This window comes from Pristiophorus japonicus, chromosome 20 (genome assembly GCF_044704955.1).
Source record: "Pristiophorus japonicus isolate sPriJap1 chromosome 20, sPriJap1.hap1, whole genome shotgun sequence".
Taxonomy (NCBI): domain Eukaryota; kingdom Metazoa; phylum Chordata; class Chondrichthyes; family Pristiophoridae; genus Pristiophorus; species Pristiophorus japonicus.
This window is the reverse complement of record NC_091996.1, coordinates 5,504,977-5,517,234: the sequence shown is the minus strand read 5'-3', so window position 1 is coordinate 5,517,234 and position 12,258 is coordinate 5,504,977. Positions and strand designations below refer to the sequence as shown.

The window sequence follows — 12,258 nt, the reverse complement described above, 5'->3', positions numbered from 1 at the left end:
CTTTTCTCTTGATCTGTTTCTAGCTATCCAAACTGCTGGTAAGTGATTAGTGGCTTATGTCTAACCCAGGTATATGGCTTGTCTGCATAAAGGCACATTATTGGATCTGTTAGCTTGTGTTTTTAAATGTAACCTTTTTTATTTTGTGCTTGCAGCTTTTCTGACTGTCCTGTGAGTTTTTAAGTTGTCACATCTTTAGCATTGATGTTGCTTCTAGTACTGTTATCTTTTGGTGTCTCTTTTCTATACCGGTAATTCTGCTGGCTTTATAAACTATAATGCATTAATTTTAAAATTAACACCAAAGGCATTCATTCAGTTGACTTTGTCCTTGTCGCTGGGAACTGTTAGTTGTCTGATAATTGTTAGTTTGTGGTGCTTGTCAGTATTAACCCCTATTGCTATCCTAATTGTGATTCCCTCCGAGGCCATGTGACTATTGCAGTGATGGCTTCCCAGGTAAAGATGGGGCTCTTGACAATAATGGTGAATAAAACCTAATAACAGCATCCTTAACAACTAGTCTAACAAGTTATTTGGCCGTTACAAATTGTGAAAATAATTCAAAATTATAACATTATATGTTGTGATTACAAAGAGGGAGGACTTTGCAACACTGCAAGGGAACCTATAGTTTTGATCTGCTTCAAGACCAAGTTGCACCATTTAAAATTACTTTGAAGCTGTATATTTCGGCACACTTGTTTACTGACGTTACATAGGCCTGGGAGGGAATCTTTCAATCCTAACACTTTTTTTTGTATAGTGACTGTTGTTACTTTTCCACAGAGCAAACATCAGAAGCACCAGGCATTCGAAGCCGAACTGCAGGCCAATGCCGACCGAATCCGTGGGGTCATTGACATGGGGAAATCGCTGATTGACCGAGGGGCTTGTGCTGGTAGTGAAGATGCTGTCCAGGTGACCACTGAATTTAACTTAAAGTGAAGAAATAAACTGACTTGAAAGTCTTGGCACAGGAGATAATTTTGGCCCCTTGTGACTTGTATGCTACTAGTTATCTACTCGTTCCATTTTCCTGGAAATTAGATGCTGGGAGGCAGAAAAAGGGAAGAATGAATATTTAGTATTTGACTGCCCAGATCCAGACTGGACTAAATTAAGAACAATTATTGGGTCATGCACTATAGGCCTTGGGACTTCACCTAGTTGTCACCATAATTAATGAGCTCTAAAATAGAAACTTAGCCCAATAGAGGTTTTTTTCACTGGTGGTGCCTACTTTGGTATTGAGTAACTTTCAATGGTGGTGTCGAAGGAAACGTAGAGACTTCTTTTAGAGAATAGTGAGACACCAAAGTATAGAAAGAAAGACTTGCATTTATATAGCGCCGTTCACAACCACCGGACTTCTCAAAGCGCTTACAGCCAATGAAGTACTTTTAGAGTGTAGTCACTGTTGTAATCATAGAAATTTACAGCACAAAAGGAGGCCATTTTGGCCCATCGTGTCTGCGCCAGCCGACAAAGTTATCCAGCCCAATCCCACTTTCCAGCTCTAGGTTACGGTACTTCAAGTGCACATCCAAGTATCTTTTAAATGTGGTGAGGGTTTCTGCCTCTACCATCCTTTCCAGACCCCCACCACCCTTTGGGTGAAGAAATTTCCCTTCATATCTCCTTCATATCTCCTCCTAAACCTCCCCTCAATTACTTTAAATCTATGCCCCCTGGTTGTTGACCCCCTGCCCAGGGAAACGGGTCCTTCCTACCCACTCTATCCAGGCCCCTCATAATTTTATACACCTCAATCAGGTCTCTCCTTAACCTCCTCTGTTCCAAAGAAAACAGACCCAATCTTTCTTCATAAGCCAAAATTCTCCAGTCCAGGCAACATTCTTGTAAATCTCCTCTGCATCCTTTCCAGTGCAATCACATCTTTCCTGTAATGTGACCAGAACTGCACACAGTACTCCCAGCTGCAGCCTAACCAGTGTTTTATACAGTTCAAGCATAACTTCCTTGCTCTTGTATTCCATGCCTCGACTTATAAAGCGCAAGTATTCCATATGTCATCTTAACAGCCTTATCTATCTTGCCTGCTACCTTCAGGGATCTGTGGATCTGTACTCCAAGGTCCCTTTGTTCCTCTACATTTTTCAGTGTCGTACCATTTAATGTGTATTCCCTTGCCTTGTGTAGTGATGTGAGAAACGTAGCAGTCAACTTGCACACAGCAAAGTCTCACAAACAGCAATGTGATAATGACCAGATAATCTGTTTTTTTTGTTATGTTGCTTGAGGGATAAATATTGGCCCAGGGATAACTCACCTGCTCTTCGAAATAGTGCTACAGGATCTTTTACGTCCACCTGAGAGGGCCTCTGTTTGTTTAACGTCTCATCCGAAAGACGGCACCTCTGACAGCACTCCTTCAGCACTGCACTGGAGTGTCAGCCTAGATTTATGTGCTCAAGTTCCTGGAGTGGGGTCTTGAACCCACAACCTTGTGACTCAGAGGGGAGTGTGCTACCCACTGAGCCACAGCTGACCGAGTCTAGATTACTAGTCTGGGTTTATGCCCTCTCATCCCTTTTGAAGTCTGCATGGTAGAAAACAAAGATTTAAAAAAACACATCTCTATTAATTAAAAAGATTTAAAGTAATAGTGACCAGGTTGTCTCACCTGTTCAGTCTTAAACCAGCTTGTAGATCTGTGGGCTTTATATATTTTTTTTAAATCCTTCTTGGGCATACTGGCAAAGCTGGCATTTATTGCCCATCACTAGTTGCCCTGAGAAGGTGGAGATACAACTGTGAGTTGCTAGGCCACTTCAGTGGGCAGTTAAGAATCTATCACGTTGGTGTGGGACTGGAGTCACGTACATGCCAAATCAGGCATGGAATGCTTGCTGTGGAAGCTGGGTCATTGAATAAATTTAAGATAGGTAGTTTCTTAACCGATAAGGGGTTATGGGGAGTGGGCAGGGAAGTGGACCTGAGTCCATGATCGGATCAGCCATGATCGTATTAAATGGTGGAGCCGTATGGTCTACTGCTGCTCCTATTTCTTATGTTCTTCCTTCCCCAAAGGACAATGTTGAACCAGTTGGTTTGTTACGACAATCCACAACTTCATGGTCACTTTTTTATTTCCAGATTCATTCATTTTTTTGACACTGAATTCAAAATTTCAATCTGTCCTAGTGTGATTTGAACATGCATTCTCTGGATTATTACTCCAGGCCTCCATATTACTGGTCCTCAAATTCTGCCCTCTTGAGCATCCCTGATTATAACCATTCAACCATTGGTGACCATGCCTTCAGCTGCCTGGACCCTAACCTCTGGAACTCCCTCCCTCAACCTCTTTGCCTCTCTACCTCCCTTTCTTTTAAGACACTCCTTAAAACCCAACACTTTGACCAAGCTTTTGGTCATCTGCCGTAATTTCTTATGTGGCTCGGTGTCATATTTATTTGTTTAGTCTCATAACACTGCTGTGAAGCGCTTTGGGATATTTTACTACTTTAAACGTGCTATATAAATACAAGTTTTTTGAACAATAAGGGAGTCGAGGGTGATGGGGAGCGGGCAAGGAAGTGGAGTTGTGGCTAAGATCAGATCAGCCATGATCTTATTGAATGGCGAATAGGCTCGAAGGGCCCTTGTGTGCTTATGTTCTTGAGAAGGCCCAAATCGGCAACTCCTGCTCCTGTTGTGTTCTTCTAACCACTATTCTGCTGTACCCATACGTGTGAAAAATTGCTTTAATTTTTAATGGAGGCAGGGATAGAATGCAGTTTGTCACAATGATTTTTTTTAAAAAGTGTTTTTAGTTCACAGTGAGGGTAATTTATGTTTTGGGGGAGGGCGTAAAGCTGGCGGTAGCAGATCAGCTGCCAGTTGTGTACCCCACCCCATCTTTTCCATTGACCTTAGTGAGAAGGAAAATCGGGCAGGGTGTATAACCGGCAACCGCCAGTTACCCGCTCGCACCAGAAGTGGAAGTGACCCCTGATTATGGTGGTGGCCGTTGTACCCGACAGGCACGATCTTGCTCCTGCAGCTATTTATTGTGGTCTAGCTCTCGACTAGTCTAGCTGTTGGCTCACTAACGCATTTCTCACTCTAGCTTTTACGGTTACTTACTGAATTTTCATGACCTCACGGGATTTCCTTGTGACTGACTCACCCTGGTTCAATGTCCTCCTGACTGATAGGCTCGCCTGGGGACGCTGGCTGACCAATGGGAGTATCTGGTGCGGAAATCGGCAGAAAAGAGTCAGAAACTGAAAGAGGCCAATAAACAGCAAAACTTCAACACTGGAATCAAAGACTTTGACTTCTGGCTGTCGGAGGTAAGTGAACTTACACTGTATTGCCCACGTTGTTTAAGGAATTTTTGCCTTTAAGGAGAACTTCTTTTCGTGGCCTTTGCCATGGCTGTAATTGTCTGTAGAATTCTGCGTGTAAAGTGTGTATATGAATCAGAAGATTACAGATCTGCCCAGGGATGGAGAATCAAGGCAAAAATTGACCTGCAGTAAAATCTGGAGTATACACTTGACCAGTTGGGAAATGATTCTCTGTATTAGAGGACAGAAACCCTTCTACACAGGACCTTGCACTGACCCTGTGATGCCAAAGCATCCGCTTGTGACCCACGGTAACCCAATTTGCAGTACCTTTTCTGAGTCAATTTTACATCCTTTTTGATAAATATGGCCATATAAGCAAGGAGGAACTGAGTATTATCGATTTCAGCTTGCGTTTCCCCTTCCCCTGTCAAACAAACTTAAAAAAATGCATTGTTGTATTCATCGTACTTGATGCAGACTAAGTAGAAATTCTCTTGCAATCCTAATTATGTAGTATATACATTGTAATGCTATTGAAAGTTTCTATAATAAAGTTATGGTGAGTCCTGCGAGCAATCGGAGGGAAAACTCAACAACCCTGAGCTGGAGAATCGGGACTAAAGTGTTGCAGCGCTATCTGCGACTCGTGTTCCTGTCAAACTGGAATCTGTTCTGAGAGCGCAGCCAAACGAATGTCCTATGCGTAAACAAAGGGGACTACTGTGGGATGAGGGCAGAGTTAGCTAAAGTAGACTGGGAACACAGACTAAACGGTGGCACAGTGGAGGACTTTTAAGGAGCTCTTTCATAGTGCTCAACAAAAATATATTCCAGTGTAAGAGAAGGGATAACCAGCCGTGGATAACCAAGGAAATAAAGGAGAGTATCAAATTAAAAACCAATGCGTATAAGGTGGCCAAGGTTAGTGGGAAACTAGAAGATTGGGAAAATTTTAAACGACAGCAAAGAATGACTAAGAAAGCAATAAAGAAAGGAAAGATAGATTACGAAAGTAAACTTGCGCAAAAGATAAAAACAGATAGTAAAAGCTTTTACCGATTTATATAAAACGGAAGAGAGTGACTAAAGTAAATGTTGGTCCCTTAGAAGATGAGAAAGGGGATTTAATAATGGGAAATGTGGAAATGACTGAGACCTTAAACAATTATTTTGCTTCGGTCTTCACAGTGGAAGACACAAAAACCATGCCAAAAATTGCTGGTCACAGGAATGTGGGAAGGGAGGACCTTGAGACAATCACTATCACTAGGGAGGTAGTGCTGGACTAATGGGACTCAAGGTAGACAAGTCTCCTGGTCCTGATGAAATGCATCCCCGGGTATTAAAAGAGATGACGGAAGTATAGCAGATGCATTTGTTATAATCTACCAAAATTCTCTGGACTCTGGGGAGGTACCAGCGGATTGGAAAGCAGCTAATGTAACGCCTCTGTTTAAAAAAAGGGGGCAGACAAAAGGCAGGTAACTATAGGCCGGTTAGTTTAACATCTGTAGTGGGGAAAATGCTTGATGCTATCATTAAGGAAGAAATAGCGGGACATCTGGATAGGAATAGTGCAATCAAGCAGACGCAACATGGATTCATGAAGGGGAAATCATGTTTAACTAATTTACTGGAATTCTTTGAGGATATAGCGAGCATGGTGGATAGAGGTGTACCGATGGATGTGGTGTATTTAGATTTCCAAAAGGCATTCTATAAGGTGCCACACAAAAGGTTACTGCAGAAGATAAAGGTACGCGGAGTCAGAGGAAATGTATTAGCATGGATAGAGAATTGGAAATCGGAGGTTAGCGGTTTGCCACAGGGATGGGTGCTGGGACCACAACTGTTTACAATATACATAGGTGACCTGGAAGAGGGGACAGAGTGTAGTGTAACAAAATTTGCAGATGACACAAAGATTAGTGGGAAAGCGGGTTATGTAGAGGACACAGAGAGGCTGCAAAGAGATTTAGATAGGTTAAGCGAATGGGCTAAGGTTTGGCAGATGGAATACAATGTCAGAAAGTGTGAGGTCATCCACCTTGGGGAAATAAAACAGTAAAAGGGAATATTATTTGAATGGGGAGAAATTACAACATGCTGTGGTGCAGAGGGACCTGGGGGTCCTTGTGCATGAATCCCAAAAAGTTAGTTTGCAGGTGCAGCAGGTAATCAGGAAGGCGAATGGAATGTTGGCCTTCATTGTGAGAGGGATGGAGTACAAAAGCAGGGAGGTCCTGCTGCAGCTGTACAGGGTATTGGTGAGGCCGCACCTGGAGTACTGCGTGCAGTTTTGGTCACCTTACTTAAAGAAGGATATACTAGCCTTGGAGGGGGTACAGAGACGATTCACTCGGCTGATTCCGGAGATGAGGGGGTTACCTTATGATGATAGATTAAATAGACTGGGTCTTTACTCGTTGGAGTTCAGAAGGATGAGGGGTGATCTTATAGAAACATTTAAAATAATGAAAGGGATAGACAAGATAGAGGCAGAGAGGTTGTTTCCACTGGTCGGGGAGACTAGAACTAGGGGGCACAGCCTCAAAATACGGGGGAGCCAATTTAAAACCGAGTTGAGAAGGAATTTCTTCTCCCAGAGGGTTGTGAATCTGTGGAATTCTCTGCCCAAGGAAGCAGTTGAGGCTAGCTCATTGAATGTATTCAAATCACAGATAGATAGATTTTTAACCAATAAGGGAATTAAGGGTTATGGGGAGCAGAGTCCACGGCCAGATCAGCCATGATCTTTTTGAATGGCGGAGCAGGCTCGAGGGACTAGATGGCCTACTCCTGTTCCTAATTCTTATGTTCTTATGTTCTCACTGAATGTGTCATTCCATTTGCCCACATTGTCATTAAAAAGGTTTCCTGATGGATTCATTACCAAAATACAGATTTCTACATTGCTCATCAAGGGAGTGCTTTTCTAACTCGTATAAGCAGCAGGGCTGTAGTTTAATTCTTTGGTCACAGTCGAGGGCCAGAGTTCAGTGTTTGCTCTGCAATTCAGCCACTGGCTCCTTTAGCCCAGGTCATTTGCAAACGATAGTCAGATGAAGCTAAAACACTGAACAGCAGCCAGGGAGACTCGTATTTCCATGGTTCTAAATAGCCGCTGCTGGTCTAACCGTGCCCAGTAAACTGGCAGCAGCATGAACTAGCTTCTTGTTGTCGTGCAGTGATATTCTCTTGTCACACATGACCACTTCACATGTATGCTTTCCATTCCATATACTTTTGTGCATTGTGATGTTACCAGGTGATGATATAACACAATGAGGCTGCGTGTCTGGTTACTCTGTTCATGCACCTTTTGTTTATCTGCTGATTCAAATGGGAAACTGGCAGCAGAATTTTAAAATAAAGTTCAGGACTGTGGCAGCACACACTCAAGAGTTGGCTAATAATATGAAAGGTCCTTAAGTAGCATAAAACTCCACAGTTAGAATCTTTAAATATTCCATTCCCTGTTGATTCAATAAGGATCTTTCAGCCTTCTATTTGTGTTTGGCTGTTTAGCTATGTGATGCTTTTATCAGATTTTGTATCCATAACCTGTCATTTGAGATTTTTTTGTGTTAATTGTTGGCACCAAGTCAGATTCTGGTTTCTTTGTACAGGTGGAAGCTCTACTGGCCTCTGAGGACTATGGGAAGGATCTGGCGTCTGTGAATAACCTACTGAAGAAACACCAGCTTCTTGAAGCAGACATTAATGCTCACGAGGTAATGACAAAGGGTTTGTTGTAAGATACTCCGACTCCGATTGTGGATCAGAGAATCGGGTGTGTTGCCGTGGGCGCTGACCTTAGAGAACCGAGCCACAGCTCTTCCACCTGTTTTTGCCAGTATACCTTCCTGCCTATCATTTCCTGTGGTGGATGGAAGAGCTTGCTGCATTGTAGCCCAACATAAATTTTTTAAAAGAAATGACAAAATAATCCAGTCTTTGGCTTGCAGTTCATAGAATTATACAGCACAGAAGGTGGCCATTCGGCCCATCGTGTCTGTGCCAGCTCTTTGAAAGAGCTGTGCAATTAGTCCCATTCCACTGCTTTTTCACCATAGCCCAGCAAATTTTCCTTTTCAAGTTCGCAAAAGAAGTGGACTTTCAAATTCATTCATTAGGCTGCATTACCCTTTATTATTCACACAAAGCAGGTTGTAGAGAGTTGATGAAATGTACAAGAATTGGAGCTTTTGTGAGCTCGATTAGCTTCAAAGTAGTGACTTATTTCAAACACCAGACTTGTACAGCAGGAAATCTCAATAATATGATGTTCTTAAAAGATACCCGTGAAAATCTGTGTTTAAGCTTGTCAAGGGCCCAACAGCCCAGCTACCCATCAGGTGGTCGAGTCGATGAGAACATGGTAACAGGAGGGAGGCCATTCAGCCCTTCAAGCCTTTTCTGCCATTTGTATCTTAATTCCAACTACCCGCCTTGGTTCCGTCCCCTTAATGCCCTTGCCTAACACAAATCTATCAATCTCAGTTTTGACATTTTCAGTCGAACCCCTAGTCTCAACAGCGTTTTGGGGAAGAGAGTTCCAGATTTCCACCGCCCTTTGTGTGAAGAAGTGCTTCCTGACATCACCCCCTGAACGGCCTGGCTCTAATTGTAAGGTGATGCCCCCTTGTTTTTGACTTCCCCCTCCACCACCAGAGGAAATAGTTTCTCTATCTACCCCCTCATATCTGTTCATCATCTCAAACACTTTGATTACATCACCCATTAATCTTCTACACTCGGGAATACAAGCCTGGTCTGTGCAACCTGTCCTCGTAATTTAACCTTTTTAGTCCCGGTATCATTCTGGTGAATCTGCGTTGCTCCCGCTCCAAGGCCGATATATCCTTCCTAAGGTGTTGTGCCCAGAACTGACCGCAGTAAACCTGATGCGTTGGAACCAGAGCTTTATATAACTGTAACATAACTTCCATCCCATTGTATTCCAGCCCCCATGAGGTAAAGGCCAACCTTCTATTAGACTTTAAAAAATATTTTTTTGTACCTGAAACACTTTGGAGTTCATAATGTTTAGTGTTGCAAATGGATGTTTGGTTTGGCCAAGCTAGCACGTGCACCATCTTATTGAAGACCGAAGTGAAGTAAGAAGTGCAGCTCTCATTTTGATGTTTGGCTTTCTATATTACACAAACTGTTCACTGTGGTGATGTCACAGGTACTCTGATCTTTTCTAAATTGGTTCAATATTTGGCTGTGTTTCAGGACCGTCTGAAAGACTTGAACGGCCAGGCTGATAGTCTCATGTCCAGTGACGCCTTTGACACCACCCAGGTGAAGGACAAACGCAGTGCAGTAAACGGCCGGTTCCAGAAAATTAAAAACATGGCGACTGCTCGTCGTGCTAAACTGAATGAATCACACAGACTTCACCAATTCTTCCGTGATTTGGATGATGAAGAATCCTGGATAAAGTGAGTTGGGGAGGACATGTGAATGCTTGGAAAAACACTATTGTGTTAAGCTGGTATTAATCAAATGTGTTTGCGTAAAGCTGGTATTACATCAAGTTACAGCACAGAAACAGGCCATTCAGCCCAACTGGCCTATGCCAATGTTTAATGCTGCACACCAGCCTCCTCCCATACTGCTTCATTTAACCCTATCTGCATAGAATAGAATCAGAGCAAAATTACAACACAGAAGGAGGCCATTCGATCCATCGTGTCCGTACTGTTCAAAAAAGAGCTAACCAGCCTAATCCCACCTACCAGCACTAGGTCTGTAGTCCTGTAGATTACAGCACTTCAAGTGCACATCTAAGTACCTTTTTAAATGTGGTGAGGGTTTCTGCCTCTACCACCCTTTCAGGCAGTGAGTTCCAGGCCCCCACCACCCTCTGGGTGAAGTAATGTCCCCTCCAATCCTTCTACCAACTACTTTAAATCTATGCCCCCTGGTTGTTGATCCCTTTGCTAAGGGAAATAAGTCCATCCTATTCACTCTATCTAGGCCCCTATAATTTTATACACCTCAATAAGGTCTCTCCTCTGCCTCCTCTGTTCCTTCTAATTAAAAATATCTCTGATACAGAGCTGTCAGTAGCAATATAATCTGAAAAGATACGGTGAAATGCCTCACTATTCATTTTCCAGATCTCTCCCTTCCCAAGAGACAACACAGGCTGTCTTTTTAACCCCCAAAAACGGGTGGGTTTGGGTCAGGTGCGAAGTTAACATTTTAAAAATTTCGTACCCAACCATTATTAATCCAACGTGTTTGTGTAAAGCCGGAATTAATTGAATGTGCACTTGAATCTCAAATCTCAACACTTGTTAGCTGGGATCCAGTCATATTAAATTCTGTGTTAGACTGATGTGGGATGATGCCTTTTCTTTGTTTTTGTTTGAACAGAGAGAAGAAATTGCTTGTGAGTTCTGAGGATTATGGCCGGGATTTAACTGGAGTGCAGAACTTGAGGAAGAAGCATAAGCGTTTGGAAGCAGAGCTGGCAGCACACGACCCAGCTATCCAGGTCTGTGATGCCCAATATCCTTGTACATATTCCCAAAAACTTTGTCTGGTTTAGTAAATAGTAATGAAGTGTGTGTTGGTGCTCCACTGTACCAAGCCACAGATTGATGGGGCCTGGATTCACACCAGATTTACACCATTTATCCAGTTCCTCAGCTTGGCCGTGTAGATAGTGGGCTATCCTGAGTTAGAGTCCTGGCACTCTTGCACAGAGAGTCGCTTTGGCCCATTGTCTGGCTGCTTGCCAGGGTAGCCTGGAATAGATTATGGGAACCTAGGCCATGTTTGCAGTCAGGTTTTGCTTTTGAGCGAAACTTAAGGGGTAGTAATGAACCTTCTTGTGCAGCAAGTCAAAAAGTTCAGCTCCTGGTAAAACTGGGACATAAAAGTAAAGCAGTTTCACACCAGGCCCCTCCTTTTCATGCGGCAGAACTTTCAAAAGGACATCGTCCCAGGACACGTATGAAAGCTAGCATTTACAAAGTGTTTTTTTAAAGTTATCAATTGCAATACTTTAATGATGTAACATGACAAAGCCGTGCGTATTTGCTCAGTGCTTCCTAGACTAAATCAGTCTCCAACCCATTTAATGTGCTGCCGGTCCGTGCCAACTAGGAATCGGATTGAGACTGTCCAAACTCAATTCACAGTAGATCTTTTTTTAAGCCGAAGGATCCAAAACCAGATTATTAGTGATTGTTTTGTTTTTTTGTTTGAGGATGTTGTGGGAGGAAAAGTCGCTCTCTTAATTTTGTTTTGTTGCTCGTGATAATGTATGCACCTGGTGAGTATGCTCACCGGTTTTTGTGAGGTGGGACGTGCTCCTCACGGTAGAGGATCCCGCTGACCTGCGGAGGATGCGTGAGTGCCAGGAGATTTACTCGGCCGCATCCTCTGCCAGGATCAACTGGGAGAAATGTTCCGGACTCCTGGTGGGTCAGTGGCGGGTGGACTCCCTGCCGGAGGAGCTCAGGCCTTTTGCCTGGAGCACGACCCATCTCCTCTATCTGGGAGTCTACCTTAGCCCCGACGAGGAAGCCTGGCCGGCGAACTGGCAAGAGCTGGAGGCCAAGGTCGCCGCTCACCTAGGGCGTTGGACAGCACTGCTCCGAGTGCTGTCCTACAGGGATCAAGCGCTAGTCATAAACCAGCTGGTGGCCGTTATGCTGTGGTACCAGCTGGTCACTTTGACCCCTCCCCCTGCGTTTGTCGCCAAGATACAGAAGAAGCTGGTAGACTTCTTCTGGAACAACAGGAAGCACTGGGTCTCTGCTACGGTCTTGAGTCTCCCGCTTAGGGAGGGCGGTCAGGTGTTGGTGTGCGTCAGCACCCAGCTAGCGACTTTCCGTCTTCAGACCCTGCAGAGATACCTTTACGTTGAGCCCTCTCCTAGGTGGCGTGCGCTGGCGACGTATTTCTTCTGCCA

At 43.8% G+C, this 12,258-nt stretch overlaps 1 protein-coding gene across 7 annotated transcripts in view; it reads left to right on the top strand.

Annotated features, from left to right (window-relative positions):
• Nucleotides 1-12,258, top strand: part of sptan1 (spectrin alpha, non-erythrocytic 1) — a 132,505-nt gene that overhangs the window by 91,336 nt on the left and 28,911 nt on the right. For 5 of the 7 annotated variants that reach the window (XM_070863690.1, XM_070863691.1, XM_070863694.1 and 2 more), the window contains 6 exons: nt 24-38; nt 790-921; nt 4,185-4,322; nt 7,952-8,056; nt 9,564-9,772; nt 10,713-10,833. In XM_070863690.1, the coding sequence (XP_070719791.1) occupies nt 24-38; nt 790-921; nt 4,185-4,322; nt 7,952-8,056; nt 9,564-9,772; nt 10,713-10,833 (720 nt within the window). The remainder of the gene's footprint in view (nt 1-23; nt 39-789; nt 922-4,184; nt 4,323-7,951; nt 8,057-9,563; nt 9,773-10,712; nt 10,834-12,258) is intronic. The other 2 variants (XM_070863693.1, XM_070863689.1) reach the window with 1 other exon arrangement.